Source organism: Camelus bactrianus, chromosome 29 (genome assembly GCF_048773025.1).
Source record: "Camelus bactrianus isolate YW-2024 breed Bactrian camel chromosome 29, ASM4877302v1, whole genome shotgun sequence".
Classification (NCBI taxonomy): Eukaryota; Metazoa; Chordata; class Mammalia; order Artiodactyla; family Camelidae; genus Camelus; species Camelus bactrianus.
In genome coordinates this window covers 1,243,858-1,260,747 of record NC_133567.1, presented here as the reverse complement: position 1 = coordinate 1,260,747, position 16,890 = coordinate 1,243,858, and the positions used below count along the sequence as shown (strand labels likewise).

The window sequence follows — 16,890 nt, the reverse complement described above, 5'->3', positions numbered from 1 at the left end:
TCAGGGCTGCAATCGCACTGGCCTCTCGCCTACCCCAGCTGGGCAGCCCTCGCTTCTGCACGTAGCCAGCTTTCGTGTATTTACGGCCCATGGGTCACAGGCAGGAAGCAGAGCCCTTCCAAGAGTGTCAGGCCCACTCACAGGGCGCTGGGTCTCTGGATTGCAGGTGATCGCGGGTCTGTACCAGAGAGCGTTCCACCACCTTTCTGAGGCCGCGCGGACAGCTGAGGAGGAGGCCGGGCCTTCTACCTGGGGCCAGGGGCCTGCAGCCGAAGTGACAGATGCTTACATGGCGCTGGTGGATTTCTGTGACCAGCAGCTCCGCAGGGAGGAGGAGGCCACGTCAGGTGAGTGTCGTATTAGCGCAGAGTCTTAGGAGTTTTGCCCGTCCTTCTGGCTTCTTGTTTGTCTTAAATGACACGTGTTCTGAGAGAAGAGGCAGGATGTTGCTGAGCAGCGTGGCCTGTGCGCGAAGGGAGTCGAGCTATCTGTCCTTCCACTTGCTAAATGCAGTACGTTCATGGGTTGCTTGTAGCTTTGCTCTTACTGGCTTCTATGGTCTGCCTCTTGCTCCTGGAATAAATTCAGTAACCAGCAGCTCACCCTTGTGTTCCCAGCCCCGGAAAAATCTGAGCTTCGTGCAGAAGGCGTACCTGGTGAAGAGTTTAGCTTCAGGAGGAGTGGTCTTTGTCCAGCCTGAAAGTGTGTGTCTGGTGTTTGTGGAGCTTAAGTAGTTGTTAAAAAGTGAACAATGATGACCACAAAATAGAAGCCAAAAGGGGGAGATGTGGTCGCTGTTAAATCTGTGATTCGTGTCTGTGTGGGTTTGTTGACCGTTCTGTCTCCTTCCCTGTGCCCGGTAGCTGTTGAGTCTGCAGCACTGCGGACATATCCAGCCCTCGTGGTGGACAGGATGCTGAAAGCTTTAAAGTTACACTCCAGCGAGGCCAGGCTGAAGTTCCCCAGGCTCCTGCAGATCATAGCGCGGTATCCGGAGGAGACCCTGAGCCTGATGGCAGAAGAGGTCAGTCCTTCCGTCTCAGGAAGGGGACGGGACAGCTTAAAGACAGGGTCCTATTTGCCTCCAAACACAGACGGTGTGCAGTGACCACTGATTTTCGCTCTCTGCCAAGAGCATACGTCATTTAAATCTGCATAGAGGAGTGTTCATACTTCCGCACTGTTCTGTTCTGTGTGGTGTTGGTAAGAATGCTACGTCTGAGCAAGGACCCTGGGAGATGGAGGGCTGCTTCTGGGCAGACGTCGGGGCTGAGCTGCGTCTGTGATGTCCCAGGTGCCTTTTGCTCCGGTCACTGTTGAGCAGCGAGAGCAGGAGAACGTTTCAGGGGGCACCGGTGGGCCCAACCCGTCATCGGGCCCACAAGGGCCCCCGCCTCTCCCCCAGGGCCATTGGAAGGATCCTTGGTGATTCTGTGGGTGTTTAACTGGAAACCAGGGCCAGGCTGAGCTGACAGTGTAGTAGTGTGAAGGGTGACAGGCTCGGTTACTTTGCATGATAGGTCTGTAAGCCGCCCTGGTCTCGGAGCTCTGGAGGGCAGTCCTCCGCGTGCTGGAGCCGTGGGCTTTTCAGTGGGTCCTCAGCAGGAGAGTAAAGTAAAATCAGAAATGCGGTATACGTGCGTTTTTCTCAAACAAAAGGAAAGAAATATTTAAGTTAGGATTTCAGTTTTCCCCAAGTCACATTTATATATAAGAAGAACAGCGTGTTGAGGGGGGAGGGGATAGCTCGGGTAGAGCACGTGCTTAGCATGCACGAGGTCCTGGGCTCAAGCTCCAGTCCCTCCATCAAATAACTAACCTAATTACCTACCCCCAAAAACAGCAAAAAAAAAAAGAAAAAAAATATATATATATAAAATTAAAATAGCACGTGGAGTGTGTGAGGAAACACACGTCCTGTCGGGTCGATGTCCAAACGCCTGACGGCAGTGGCCGTGCGTGGGGCTCCCTGGCCATCCTCCCCCCACGGCAGGCGTTGTCCACGCTCACTCCTGAGGCCCGTGTTCCACCGTGAGAGGAGCATCTAGAAAGGCGCTGGAGGAAAACCTGAGCAAAACTGGTAAACGGTCATGGAGTAGAGAGACAAATCCAGGAGCCATAAAGAAAAACAATCTAGTCCTATCATGAAAAAATCCACATACAAAGGTAAAAGAAACTGGAGAAAAATATTTGCAACCCATACTAGAGACGGAGCGTGGACGCAGACCGAGCAGCAGAAGGCGGTCAGAGGCGGCGCAGGCTGTGCTGCCCGAGGAATGACGGAACATGCAGAGGAAGTCAGCTTTCACTTCTCAGGTTGACGATAAAGCTTGAAGATGGGCTGTGTCCAGTGCTGGCAAGGATTTTGGAAAGTAGTCAATCTAATGCTTTTAGAAGTGAAAATTTGAGAAATCTTCTTGGAGGGAAATCTAGCGATGTTTTTTGCGATGGTTAATGTTCAAATTACTTTTTACTTTTAGGAATTTACCCTGTGGGCACAAGCACAGAGAGGCGCACTTAGGGATGTCCGCTGTCATATTATTTGTAGTAGCAAAAATTGGAAAATACCCTAAAAATTCCTTGTAGACACTAGAATGAAAACGGAGTTCTGTACGGTTGTTACAAGGAACGAGGTGCAGCCCAGAGCAGCCGGCCAGCGGTGCCTCGTCTGAGCCCGCTCTTGTAGGGAAAGGTTCCAGGGCGGAGGCCTGACTCCCTTCCGTCCGTGTCTGTACTTCTGGATGCAGACATGTCTGCACTTTGATTTCAGATATAACGCTTTTGTGAGGAAAGGATGATAAAGGTCCCCCCGTTACAGGTCTCGTCCGTCCCCTGCTGGCAGCTCATTGGCTGGGTCAGCCACTTGGTGGCCCTGCTGGACAAGGAGGAAGCTGTGGCCGTCCAGCACCCCGTGGAGGCCATCGCCGACCACTACCCACAGGCGCTTGTCTACCCGCTCATCATCAGCAGCGAAAGCTACTCCTTCCAGGACACTGCGGCTGGTCGGAAGAATGAGGAGTTCGTGGCAAGGTGATAACAAGGAGTCAGGGTGATGGGACCCCCGCAGGGCCATGAAGACCGCGGGGTCAGCAGGCCAGGGGAGTGAGCGCCTTATCCGAGGGCAGGTCTGGGGTCCTCTGCCCCGGGGGTTATTCACTGTGGGATTTCTTCCCTTTGGTAAACACACTTCACCTTAGAACCTTATCTAGGAAGCGCCCTGCCCTGACGCTCATCCTCAGTGGCCTGCGGTTCAGACGGAGAGGAGCGCTTGGCTGGGGCTCAGGGAGGCCCCTGAGGCCGTCCCATCGCTTCTGCGGGTGACGCTCGCATGGAGACCGGGGCAGAGCAGGCGAGCCTGGTGGACGCAGTGTTTTAGCTGCCCTTCTCTGGCCAGAGCCGACTGGCCTCGTTCTCCTGAGCAGACGGGGTGGAGAAAGGCTCAGCGCGTGTCCCGGCATGGAGGGCTGGCTGTGCACACTGTCCACCCTGCAGTGCCCTGCCCGTCACCGTCTCAGCAGAGGCAGCTGAGCGCAACCAGTGCCTTAAAAGGAAGGAATGGGGAAGGTCTGAGAGTGTGTCCAGAAGGGGGCCTCTTCTCTCGTAACAGAACTTCAGAGACATTTATGAGTCAGACTGTACGCACCAAAACACGGATCGTCCGCAGGAGGGTCTACTGTTACTAAGACCTTCGCACGCTTGGCGCTTCATCAGTTTCGGGTAGAATTTTTAAGTTGCTCCATCTCTGGACTGTGCAGTCTGGTGTATGAGCATAACTCTACATAAAATCACAGGCCTTGATCTTTGGAAGAAGTTTGATCACATAAACTTGGTAATTTTTTTTTTTAGGATTAAAGTTAAGCTGGACCGCAGGGGAGTGGTTCAGGACTTCATTACTGCCCTGGACCAGCTCTCTGACCCCGAGATGCTCTTCAAGGTAGTGTGGCGGCTTCCGGTCAGTCCGGCTTAGAGCAGCCTTATAGGCCTGCTTGCAGCCTAGCTTCACCTCCCTTTTCTTCTGCACAGGACTGGACTGAGGATGTCAAAGTTGAACTAGAAAAAAACCCTGTCAATAAAAAGAACATCGAGAAGATGTATGGAAAGCTGCGTGCGGCCCTGGGGGACCCGGACGCTCCCGGCCTCGGGGCTTTTCGGAGGAAGTTCGTTCAGGTGTGCATGATGCAGGCCGGTGTTCGTGTTTGCTGGTTGTTGGTGATTCTGGTGTGAAGGCGTCGTTGAGTTTGTAAACTTCCTTCAGATTCCTGCTGCCCACTAGATGCTGATGGCTGATGTGGGGTCAGATGGTGGCAAGTGGGCCCCAGGTGACCTTGGGGTGTGTTACATTCTGCTCCCCATGGGCCGGTTCTTAGGTGTGAAGGTTACAGGAAGGATCTGGATGTCGAATGAGGATGGTACCTGCATTAGCTGTAGGCTGATGACCACGTGTGAGTGCGAGCCTCTTCGAAGGCCCACTCTGGTGCCCAGGAGGCGGAGGGTGGCCTGACCCTGGTGGGCACTGACTGCAAAACTGCAGCGTAGCTGCCGTGGCGTAGACAGGCCAGGACAAGGGCAAGGGCGTTGGTTTGGGGGTCTGGATGCGACAGGCCCCTCCTCCCCTTGCCCACCCTGTCTCCCGCCCCGCGTTGCCTGCACCCTCACCAGCCGGGAAGTGGGTGGCCCTCCCTGCCTGCGCGCCTCTCCTGGCTGCGTCGTGCTGATTTCTTTTTTCCCGTTTTGGCCAGACTCCCTTTTTTTTCACCAAACCTCAAGGAGTTTAGGAGCTCAAGGGAGAAGTCGCTCAGCCCTGTGGTCTCTGCAAAGGGGCATCTTTGTCCCTCTGGGCTCAGTGAGGCTTTGTGTAGACAGACCTCAGTGCCCAGCTGCCCACCCAGCTGTGCGTGGTGCTGCCTTTGGTTCACGCCCTCCAGGGAGGCCCCGTCCCCCCAGCATCCGTGCATGCGGTGCCCACGTGTGGCCAGCCTCTCGGCGTCACTGCTTTGGGCCAGGTCGTCCCCCATCCTGGGTGTCCTTTCACCCTCAAGGGACACCTGCCCACTGGAGGGACACTGGATGAGGCTCTGTGGGGAGACCATGCCCCGAGTTAGACCCTCCCTGACCCCGGGGCAGGCGTCTTCAGCTCGAGGAGTAAGCCGGCGGTTCTGACAAGTGGAGGAGCTGTCTGTTGCCTGCATGTGACCAGGGCTGTGTCCAAAGTGAAGCTAAAACTCTAACTCTCTGCATGCACTTCACCTGATGACACATCCCGGGCCCCTCACACCCCACTGGTCGGCCCCACAGCAGCCCCGCCCAGGGAGCAGGGGCGTGGGCGAGCAGCACACTGGGTCCACCTGCAGACCAGGGAGGAGCCGTGTGTTATGCGGGTCACTTCTCCCCCAGTGGATTGTCTAAAATAGAGCATAGATTTCATTTATACCAGGTTGGTGACGTGGGATTCATTCTAAATTTGGAAAAAAATTTTAATTAAAGATGATCAGGCAAATTTTGACAACTATTCAGTTGCCATTAGTAAAAATTTGGTACGTTCCAAGGTAAAGTTCTTAATTTTTAGAATTATAAGTTATCCAAATCATGTTTCTGCTGGTTTATGATTCAGAATAACGACTTGAAAAGTCCCCATTAACGAAAGTGTCTTGTCTTAGGTTCATTTCTGTGGGATTACTCCTTTTATCCTGTACTTTGTTACCCCTTACCATAGTGGTGCAGGTCAGCGACTGGGCAGTGGACACAGGGGTTAAGGGCTTTCCCGAGTTTAAGGCCCCTGTTAGAACTCGGGCCTGGAAGTCACGCTGACCGCCGTCCTGCCCGTCTTCAGAGGCACAGAGAGGCACAGAGAAGCAAACCGTAGGCAGGCCGTGGGCTTCAGTGCGCTGAAACAATTCAAGGAACGAGAAACTGTCCATCTTAAAAGCACAGGAAAAAAACCTGTGTAACTGGGTACCTGTTTGTGATAAATATTCATAAGGCTAGAACCTTTTCAGACTTTCAAGCCATTAATATTTAAGGTAAATTATTGTTAATTTCAGGCTTTTGGGAAAGAATTTGATAAACACTTTGGGAGTGGAGGTTCCAAGCTCCAGAGCATGACACCTGCTGACTTCGGCGCTGTCACCCGCACGCTGCTGGCCAAAATGCGCAGGGACGTGAGGGTGCCCGGCAACCTGCAGGAGTGCTCACCCTGGATGAGCGGCTTCCGGGCGGACTTCCTGAGAGACGAGCTGGAGGTCCCAGGTGAACCAACCTGCAGGGGATGGAGGGCGCCTGGAGCAGAGTCGTGCCGGAGCAAGAAAGGGCGATTTCGGAGCGAGAGCGCGGCATCGTGGCAGTTTCTTTCTTGCTTTAAAAAGAATTTTAAATTCCACATGTTTGTCATCATTAGGAAAATCTGTAATTGCTGTGAATAGTACACTCACTGAATGTCTAGCTTACATTTCTGAGTATAACAAGTGCTCAGATGTCCATCTGCTAATAATGGTAACTGGTGATTTCCTCTGAAACTGCCCACATGCCACCCTGAATAACCTTTCTTCAGAAATAAGATACAGGCAGCCTCAGAGATACTGTGGGTTTGCTTCCAAACCACCACCACAAACCAGGTTAAAGCAGGTGGTCTCCCAGTGCACGTAAGCTATGCCTACACTGTACTGTAGTCTGTTCAGTGCGCAGCAGCATTATGGCTAAGAGGACAGTATGTGTACCCTAATTAAAGGATAATTTATTGCTAGAAAGCCTAACCATCTTCTGACAACTGAGGGGTGCTACAGATCTTCAGTTTGTGAGAACTGTGGTCTCTCTGACATGCAGTGGAATGAGGTGCACCTGCACAAGTGTGGTGCCCTCACCTCCTGGGATGCACGCTGGTCCCACCTGGAGCGACAAGGCGACAAGACATGGCTCACGGAGGGAAGGACGGTGACACTCAGGACAGACACAGCACGGTGGTCAGGCGTGAGCACAGTGTGATTTTCACATTCTGTGTCTTCACCCTGCAGTTTGCCAGACAAAAAATGTTCTAATATGGTGACGTATTCCAGTGATATAAGAAAACATATTTGGAGAAACATTTTGCTATTTTTAACAGTTGTGCATTGGATACTGTGAGTTTCAAGGAAAACACTGAAAACGGAGCCGCCTGATACGAGCTTGCCTCTGCTGGAAGGTGGCAGCTCCAGGCCATGTTTTTCCTGCATCTGGTGTGTCTGCCCCAGCAGAGTAGGAAGCTGACTCCTCTTAGTCAGATTGGGACATAACAGCTTTTTTTCAGAAGTCCGTTTTCTAGAAACGAAAACTTTCAGTAAAAAGTGTTACCATCATAGATTGATAGGCGTGTTTTAAAGTGTGGGGTGTGTAACAGGCAGTGTCCAAGCCCAGCTCCTGTGGTCTGTCCAGGGCAGTACGACGGCCGAGGGAAGCCGGCGCCGGAGTACCACGCACGGATCGCGGGGTTCGACGAGCGGGTAAGTGTGGGGGACCAGCCTCCACGGCTGGGTGGGTGGCCTGGGGGCACTTCCTCAGACATCAAAGACAGGACAGTTAACTTCCCTGCTGGCCTCAAGCGCACGGAGCTGTCGGGTGGGAATTCACCGGACGGAACGTTCACTATCTTTCCGCGTCAGTCATGACCAACCCAGAGTGAAGCGTGCATGTCCGTGGTCGAAAGTGCGTGCGGGGAGCCAGCTGGGGACTCGCCGGGGACGCCCGACAGCAGCCCTGCGCATCTCCTCCCCCGAGGGTGCACCCTGTGGGGACGGTTGGCGGGCATTCTGGACGGCACCTCATATGTTCCCAACTGTTGAAGGTGAGAGTCATGGCTTCTCTGAGGAGGCCGAAGCGCATCGTGATCCGTGGGCATGACCAGCGGGAGTACCCCTTCCTGGTGAAGGGGGGCGAGGACCTGCGGCAGGACCAGCGCATCCAGCAGCTGCTCCAGGTCATGAACGTCGTGCTCTCCCAGGACGCCGCCTGCAGCCAGCGCAGCCTGCAGGTGAAGACGTACCATGTGGTGCCCATGACCTCCAGGTGCGGCGCAGGAGGCCTGTCGAGTTTCGCCGGGATGGGGGCATGGGGTGCGGGTCTCGGGAGACCTGGGGTTCCAGGTTTCATGAGACAGAGCTGAGCAGAGAGGACGCTTCTCAGCCCGCAATGTTCGTCCTCGGGGGACAAGTGAGGGAGGACCTGGGCTCGGGAGGGCAGGGTGGTGAGGCCCGTGTTCATAACTTGCTCTCCTTTCAGACTAGGGTTAATTGAATGGATCGAACATACTTGCACCTTGAAGGAGCTTCTCCTGAACAGCATGTCCCAGGAGGAGAAGGCAGCTTACACCAAGTGAGTGGGGTCCGAGGGCTCCTCCTCCGCCCTGCTTGGCCCCTGGCCTGTTGCCTGCAGTTCACCCCTGCTCCTCCTGGGACCTTCTTAGGCCCTTTAGTTGGTGCCCTTGGCCAAACCTGGCCTGTGCTTTAATCTGCATCTGGCTGCGTGAACACATGAGATGGAGTAGAGGGTTCCAAAGAGTGGTTGCATATAGCTTACCACAATTCAAGAAAATAATTAATCTTGAAGAAAAGATCGTTGAAAAAATAAAACAATAAGATGGGCAGCTTTTTTTTTAAAATGAAGTACAGTCAGTTACAATGTGTCAGTTTCTGGTGCACAGCGTCACGTCCCAGTCATGCACATATATACACATACATTGGTTTTCATCTTCTTTTTCATTAAACGTTATTACAGGATATTGAATATAGCTCCCTATGCTGCACAGAAGACATTTGTTTATCCATTTTTATATATAGTGGTTAACATTTGCAAATCTCAAACTCCCACGTTTATCCCTTCCCACTCCCTTCCCCTGGTAACCGTAAGATTATTTGCCATGTCTGTGAGTCTGTTTCCATTTTGTAGATGAGTTCATTAGTGTCTTCTTTTTTCTTTTTTCCTTTTTTTAGATTCCACATATGAGTGATATCATATGATATTTGTCTTTCTCTTTCTGGTTTACTTCACTTAGAATGACGGTCTCCAGGTCCATCCATGTTGCTGCAAATAGCATGATTTTATTCTTTTTTAGGGCTGAGTAGTATTCCACTGTATAAATATAACACAGCTTCTTTGCCCAGTCATCTGTTGATGGACATTTAGGCTGTTTCCATGTCTTGGCTGTTGTAAATAGTGCAGGCAGCTAACACTTAACAAAGTGTTTTCTGTGTCCTGGTTACTGTTCTCAGTTTGTAGCGTGTGTGAAGTCATTTATTTTTTAAAAACCGACCATGTGAGGAGCGTCCTCCCCTCCGTGCAGAGGAGGTGGCTGAGGTGGGAGGCGTGCGGTGTGTGCAGGCTCATGACTCATCAGTCCCAGGTCACCACACAGGTGCTTTTTAGTTTTCTTTATCTTTTCATATTTTCCAAGTTTTCTACAGTGAGCTTGTATTTTTTAATCAAGAAGGTTTTTTTTCTTTTAACTTGTTTTTTTGTTTTTGAAAAGAAAAATATGAACAAGGTGGCTTAAAGACATTTTGAAGGAGGAGTTGACAAGTTTTGGTCCAGTGGCAGGATGAAGGGGAGGAAGTAGTCCTGAGTGGCTTCAGGGCCATTTCCCCACCATGGGAGCCGTGTTCCCATCCGACTCTGTCCCAGGGAATGGCTGCTGTGCAGGGCGGTGTTCACCACCTTTTACTTTCAGTCATTTGAGTCCTTTGGCTGTCCTGTCAGACGGACCCCCTGGAGTCAGAATCCCAGCTCTCACTCCGTGTGGACTCCCAGAGGCCTTCCCTGTCCCCAGGCCGCCGTTTCTGTGATGGGAAATTACGTAGAAGACACGTGGTAGACACAGGTGTCAGCGGAGTGTGGCATGCTTTTCAAACACGCAGTTGTGTAAACCACTTCCCACCACCTTTTAACCCAGGGCAGCCTCCTGCCGCTAAACCCTTTGCTGTTTTTTCCTTAACTCAAAGGTGGCAGTTTTCCAACCTAACGATACTCATCCAGTTGAAACTAGGAGAGAACTTAGATGGAAATGGAGTGTCTATTTACAAAATTAACTTAGTAGCAACTCAGAAACGGTTCACCTTCAGTGATTTAACTGCTAAGTAACATGTTGTGAAGTTGTTCTATTGTTAGATTTTTGGTTTTCTAAGGAAAACTCATTAAAGCTTTGGATACAAACCTAGAAGTGGCTAAAGATACAAATATCACATTGTGTCCAGCTGCCCAGACACTGTATTTTGTCTGTGAAGCATTACTGGAAACAGCTTTTCAAATTCAATTCAAATTCATTGTCATTTGTGTAAATACTTTATAGAATTTAACATAGACTTCATCTGTATCTGCACACTGGAAATGGAAAAAAAAAAGTGTAGCAATGTTTAAATAATGACAGAAGCAGAAAATCCATCTTCAACAAAGAGCTCGTGGTCCTTTTGTTCACAGTAGCGACTTGCCTGCTTTGTCCTGCGTGAAGGGTTCCTTCCTGGGGTCAGATGCGCAGACCGAGCGCTGGTCACTGCGCCCGTTCAGCCCCTCCTGTTCTGTCTGTGTGAAGCGGGAAGTTTATAGTATCTGGCTTTTGTGCCTGCCTTTCTGCATAGGAAATAGCCATGGTTCTTCAGGAGTGATGAGGAAGGAGTAACGAGGTATTGGAATTCTAGGTCCACAGGAGTGTGGGTTCAGCGTTAGTATCAAGTAGCATTAAGAGGCACACTTACTTTTCCTGCCTCTTCACTGGTTTTCAATGACTTCCTCCTGGTCTCCGGCCCTGAGATACGTGATGCCAGGTCTCTTCCTAAAGCTGATCCTTTGTCCTCTGTCAGCGACCCCAGAGCCCCGGCGTTTGAATACAGAGACTGGCTGACGAAGGTGTCTGGGAAGCATGGCCCCGGGGCTTACCCGCTCGTGTACAGGTGAGTGTCGTTCGGCTTTTCCTTTTTCCTGACGAGCTCCTTCTTCTCTAAGTTGCATGTTCACTTTTGTTTCTCAGACAGTTCTGCCCGACAGGGACTGTCAGGATCTGGTTATTTGATATTTGTTTGAGCTTCAGTAAAACAAAGAATTTCGTATTTCAAGTCACGAGAAGTTTGTTCTGAGACATTTCCTATTCTTAAACCCTAGGAGAGCCAGTCGCAGTGAAACAGTCACATCTTTTAGAAGAAGGGAGAGCAGAGTGCCAGCCGACCTCTTAAAGTGAGTGTGTTTCTGGCCCGTGGCCCCGGGGACGGGCAGGTGAGGGGCAAGCCTCACACCATCTCTCTGCAGGCGGGCCTTCCTGGCCCTGAGCACCGGCCCCGAGGCCTTCCTGGCTCTCCGCTCCCACTTTGCCAGCTCGCATGCCCTCCTGTGCATCGGCCACTGGGTCCTGGGCATCGGAGACAGACACCTGAACAACTTCATGGTGAGCCTGGAGACAGGAGGCCTGATCGGCATTGACTTCGGACACGCGTTCGGATCTGCCACGCAGGTCAGCCCGCCGGCTCTCTGTTCTCCGTGGCCTGGGGTCCCCTCGGGCTCTGGGAACCCCCCCTCCCCCCGAAGCAGTGGCTCGTTGTGGTCATTATCGCTGACCTCCTGCAGGAAGGGAGTATCTTGGTTGTGTGTCAGCCTCGTTCAGACAGGTGGTGGGGGTTGTGATGCAAAGTTACATAATCGGAGCTAAGAAAGCCGTGTCCTGCAGAAAGGGAGGACCGGAGGAGGCTGTATGAGGCCCCGTGAACAAACGTGGTGCGCCAGCCTCCCCGACACCCGACTCTGAGTCTGCGTCTCCGGGGCCGCGCACGGAGCTGCATCACAAGGGTGACTGTGTTGACTGCTCCCGGGCACGGGGATCTCGCCTCTAAGGGGCTGGTTCCTGCGCTCCCCGAATGCGAGTAACAGCCGTGGCCGGCGTCTGCTCCTTCTGGCCGCCGTGTGAGTTCGCGTCTGCTGCTGCTTACGCGTCTTTCTTCCTTTTTAGTTTCTGCCGGTGCCTGAGCTGATGCCTTTTCGCCTAACTCGCCAGTTTATGAACCTTATGTTACCGCTGAAAGAAACGGGGCTGGTGAGCAGCATCATGGTGTGTGCGCTGCGCGCCTTCCGCTCCCGCTCGGACCTGCTCACCGCCACCATGGACGTGTTTGTGAAGGAGCCGTCCTTCGACTGGAGGGTACGGTCGTCTCCACGCACGTTTCACCTGTTTTACGAGTGACCGATCTGGCTTCTCCTGTTACCTGATGGAAACGCGTCGTCGTTACTAAATACTTACATTGTTTTGTCTGGCATGTCTCAAAATTAACATTCGGGGTCATTTGGCTTGAAAGTCAGATGAGGCGTAATAACCTTCATCTGGAGAAAAGCGTCATTTCAGCTGAGACCATTTCTAACCCTTTGGTGATGTGGGTTCGATTCCTCTGTGAGACACTTTCAGTTCAGTCTGTCCCACACGGGGTCTTCCTTGATTAAATCTCCAGGGTTCTTCACAACACAGCCTGGGGGCGGGGGCAGCAGTGGCGTCCATCGCAGGGAGTCACCTTTTAAGCCTGAGTGTCGCCCCTACAGCCGGGTCATCGTCACCGTCTCCTGTGCTGCCGTGGGTTTAGCGAAAAGCTGCAGCGTCTCCCCAGCGAGATGCTTGTGTGCTTAAGATCATTACTTGTTTGGTCTGTTTGAATGTGATCATATATTCTTTTGTCATAAGCGGAGAAAACCATGTTCTTTTCCTCCAGAATTTTGAACAGAAAATGCTGAAAAAAGGAGGATCCTGGATTCAAGGAGTAAATGTAGATGAAGAGAACTGGTACCCCCGGCAGAAGGTGCGCTGCGCCAGGAGGAAGTTAGCGGGAGCCAACCCGGCGGTCGTTACCTGGTAAGGTGTGACTTGTTGGGGAGGCAAGCCCACCAGGCGGTCACTGCTGACCGCCACTGGGCGCCATGTGCAGACGCGGCCTCGCGGACCCGGGGGGGGAGGGGCCGGCCCAGCAGGTCGGCCCGGAGCCCCCGCACCACGCCTCTGGACGGCGTGTCACAGGGTGTGTACCTGCACGAGGGACTCAGGTCCCATGTGCGCTTTTGTCCTTTCCAGGCAGACGTGACCCTGGTGGCACAGCCCAAGGTGCAGAGAGCACGCGGGGGTGTCAGCCAGTGTGTAGAGCGGCTCACCTTGGCCTCCACAGCTACAAGTAGGCGTTTGTAGAAATGATTCACAAGGGAAAAAAGTTCAACTTTGCAATTAATGAATAGTAAAAGGCGATCTCTAGTCTGCGGTCTGTTGTTTTTTTGGCAGAGGTGCTGAGACCATTTATTGGTCTTTCCAACAAATGGTGAAGGAGTGAGGGTGGAACCACCCCCCCAGAATTAATCCAGATGGATCAGAGCTGTAAGAGCTAAGAGTGTAAAATACTTAGAAACGTGGGGTAAATCTTCAGACCTTGGGCTTGGCGGCCTTAACTGTAAAAGCAAAAGCACAAGCAAGAAAGAATGAAACAGACAAATTCATCAAAATTAAAAGCCTTTGTGCGTCACAGGCTACCATCAAGAAAGTAAAAATACAGCCCACAGAATGGGAGAAAATATTTGAAAGTCATGTGGTTGATAAAGGACTCGCATGTAGAGTACATTAAAACCCCTTACAGCTGAGTGATGAAATGACCAAAGGACCAGCACAGACGTTTGTCTAAAGAGACACAAGATGGCTGTTCAGCTCATGGAAAGATGCTCAGCACTGTTGGTCAGGAGATTAATGCAAGTCACACCCACCAGGCTGTGGCTGGTGAGGACGTGAAGAAGTTGGAGCCCTTGGATGTGGTTGGTTGGGCTGTAAAGCAGTGCAGCTGCCGTGGAAAGCAGCCTGGCAGCTCCTCAGAAAGTGACCCCACAGCCCCGTCCTAGGTGTGGACCCAGGCGGCGTGAAGCCGTGACCACAGAAGCTCGTGGACGAGTGCTTCGTTTCCCTGAAGACCCAGGCTCCTGACTTCAGGGTTATGGGCAGCAGAAAGTATTCTGTGTGATGAGAGGGGGTGTTTGGATAGGAGTGATAGCGCATGGCTTGTGTTTTTGTATGTGTTTAATCTTTCTCCAGTGACGAATTACTTCTGGGCCATGAGAAGGAACCTGCCTTCGAAGACTACGTCGCAGTGGCACGAGGCAGCAGGGACCACAATGTCCGGGCCCGGGAGCCGGACAGCGGGCTTTCAGAGGAGGCTCAAGTGAAGTGCTTGATTGACCAGGCCACAGACCCCAACATCCTCGGCAGGACGTGGGAGGGGTGGGAGCCCTGGATGTGAGGCCCGGAGGAGCCAGCAGGTGTGGAGCGTGCGGCATGTGGGCGATGTTGTAAACCTCACCTTTGCACATGGCACAGAGAAGAAATCTCGTATCATGAGTTTAATCAGGGTCGTGACGGAGAAGTGAATGCTGGTCTGGGTGGACGATTGGGTCATGATCAAAGATTAGGTTGGGGTTCATTCCCTAGCACCTCCTCCAAATATAAATAAACCAAATAACGTCTCCCTCATTAAAAAAAAAAAAGTAAGAAAAAAAGCGAGAATACTAGGTCAGGGTTAAAACAGACCTAACAGAAAAGGCGTATCCAGGCCAGTGCAGGCCCCGAGTCGGACACAGCGGGTCACGAGGCTGTGCTCGGCCAGCAGCTCCCCAAGTAAGTGGCGAAGGAGACCCCGCACGTCAGAGCGACGGTCACGGGGGGCATGGTCAGCAGCACGAGGTGGTCACAGTCAAGCTGATGATGGCCTCTTACACCTAGAAATGACTGCATTTGACACTTAGGGTATTTTTGTAGGTTTTTTTCTTTCATTTTGTTCTTTCTCTTCTAGCTTTGACACTTTATGACAGACTTGGTCTCTAGAAGAGGACATATTTAGGAGAGGTGAAAACCTGGGTCTCGCTCAGACGGACCCTTGCTGCACGGATCAGTCCCATCAGGAAGGCAGACCAAAGTGCTTTCATCCCAGACTCAGGGTGACTTCAGAAATTCTGAGTGTGAAGGTAGCACTCAGCATTCCAACTCTGGGGAAGGAAACGGAGACCCGGTGTGACGTGCATCCTGCTGGGAGGTGACACGCCACCCGGAGCAGCAGGGCCGGGTCCCCCCTTGGCTCCGTCCCGAGCCCGTCCTCCCTGTCTGGAGCCATTCTCTGGTTGGCTTTGAGGTTTTCAATATTTTTTTTCAAATGTTTGTAGTTAGAAGCTCTCGTATGATTTTGTAAATCCTAGAATAAAGAACATTACAGTTTTTTCCCCCAAAGTAGTACATAGCTTTTGTGTAGTTTCAAAAGCAAAAATGTTCATCTTATAAATTACATCATTATATTACTTGACAAATGTATTTTGATAAATACAGGTTGAGTACATTATGGCACTAGAAGTAAACTTTACGTCCTCAAGAAATGGTGCCTGTTCAACCAAAGGAATTTCATTTTTAAAGAAAAGTAAGTGATCATGCACATGGAAACTAGCACACACATGAGCAAGTAAGTATCTTTTGCTGTAGCACAGAAGGAACCAGAGTAAGCCACTTGGGACTTGAGTTGTTGTAATACTGTGTTTTCTACGACCGTGATTTTTGCTTGAGTCCTGGTAACGCGGGATTTCGTCATTAACTCAGTCCCCATGTTACGGGAAACCCTGTTCTTAGTGACTACCTCTCACGCCCGTCAAAGTTCATTACCAGATGACGGTGCGTACTCCAGCCTCAAAGCTGTCTGCTTCCGCTGGACCTGCGAGAGCACGGTGAGGTCACCCGCAGGCGCCTGGGGTGTGAATGTCCTCGTCACCCGGAGGGGCCAGATGTACTTGGTTTGGGAGACAGGCAGTAAAAACATCTCTGCTGATCTTAAGTGCATATCAGTAACATGAAGGGTGTTTTTATTATGCTGTTAAGCATTTTAATGTTTTTCAAAGGTGGAGGCCACACGCATTTTCAGGACTTTAAGAGTCTTCCCCCCAGGTGGGGCAGACGAAGCCGCTTTCCTAAACTCAACACGTCCTGGGGAGACAGAGCGGGTCACAGGAGCGCATGTGCAGGCCCCGGGTCCAGAGGTGAGACAGGCAAGGGGAGGGGCAGGAACGCGGCTCAAGGTCAGGTCCACGTCAGCCGCGGTCCTGCCGGACTCGCTTCTGTGTCACAGTCAGCGCAGTTGCCGCTGTGACGTGAATGGTCATGTTCACCCTGGGAGCTGGTTCTGACGGTATATTCAGTTTGCATATGAAACATTTGTTTTTTGACCCGAAAAGAACCCAGAAAGGTTCATACTTAAACTCAGTGAAGATGTGAATGATTCCATGCTTATGAGTATTAATTTGAGTATTTCATGGAACTAGAGACAAGCCCCAAGTTCCCTCAGGCCGGGACGCCTGCACACAGCACACAGTCACCATGATTAGACCAACTTTAAAAACTTTCTAAAGGGGGGTGGTTATAGCTCAGTGGTGAGCATGTGCTTAGCACTTACAGGGTCCTGGGTTCAATCCCCAGCACCTCCATTTAAATAAAAAAACTTTCTAGAAGAAATAAAAACTATTTCATCAACGTACGAGAACTTTGGGAGTGCTGGTGGCTGATGCCTGGGTGCTCCTGCCGAGGCGCACTGACCGTGGGGACCGTGTCTGGGTGGCAGGGAGCGCGCAGCCGAGGGGTCGCACGTGCTTCTTGGACTTCGTGCAGTTGAAGAATTTAAGGGCTGGCTTGTAGAAAAGCAGAGGCCGCTGGGGTTTTGTCTGGGGCTGCAGTCACTCTGCAGACGGCTTTGAGGAGCTCTGGTATTTACAGTAAGTCTTTCACTCCACAAACACAGTGTCTTCCTTTGTTATGTCTTTTATTTTTTTCAGCAGTGGTTTGTGATTTCCATTAGTTTTCAGTCTTTCTGACTTTCAGCCTCCTTGTTTACCTTTACCCTT

The 16,890-nt window shown here is 51.6% G+C and overlaps 1 protein-coding gene across 4 annotated transcripts in view; it reads left to right on the top strand.

The window, feature by feature from the left end:
• The window catches only part of PRKDC (protein kinase, DNA-activated, catalytic subunit), a 120,093-nt gene extending 103,561 nt beyond the window's left edge, over positions 1 to 16,532 (top strand). For 2 of the 4 annotated variants that reach the window (XM_074355054.1, XM_010948245.3), the window contains 15 exons: positions 167 to 347; positions 864 to 1,024; positions 2,819 to 3,030; positions 3,847 to 3,934; positions 4,024 to 4,167; positions 6,042 to 6,246; positions 7,405 to 7,472; positions 7,814 to 8,034; positions 8,248 to 8,340; positions 10,818 to 10,907; positions 11,116 to 11,187; positions 11,260 to 11,461; positions 11,954 to 12,142; positions 12,702 to 12,841; positions 14,054 to 16,532. In XM_074355054.1, coding sequence (XP_074211155.1) covers positions 167 to 347; positions 864 to 1,024; positions 2,819 to 3,030; positions 3,847 to 3,934; positions 4,024 to 4,167; positions 6,042 to 6,246; positions 7,405 to 7,472; positions 7,814 to 8,034; positions 8,248 to 8,340; positions 10,818 to 10,907; positions 11,116 to 11,187; positions 11,260 to 11,461; positions 11,954 to 12,142; positions 12,702 to 12,841; positions 14,054 to 14,258 — 2,271 coding nt within the window. In that variant the 3' untranslated portion in view covers positions 14,259 to 16,532. Of the gene's footprint in view, positions 1 to 166; positions 348 to 863; positions 1,025 to 2,818; positions 3,031 to 3,607; positions 3,718 to 3,846; positions 3,935 to 4,023; positions 4,168 to 6,041; positions 6,247 to 7,404; positions 7,473 to 7,813; positions 8,035 to 8,247; positions 8,341 to 10,817; positions 10,908 to 11,115; positions 11,188 to 11,259; positions 11,462 to 11,953; positions 12,143 to 12,701; positions 12,842 to 14,053 lie in introns of those variants that run through there. The other 2 variants (XM_074355053.1, XR_012503213.1) reach the window with 2 other exon arrangements.
• Positions 16,533 to 16,890: the final 358 nt, after the last annotated feature.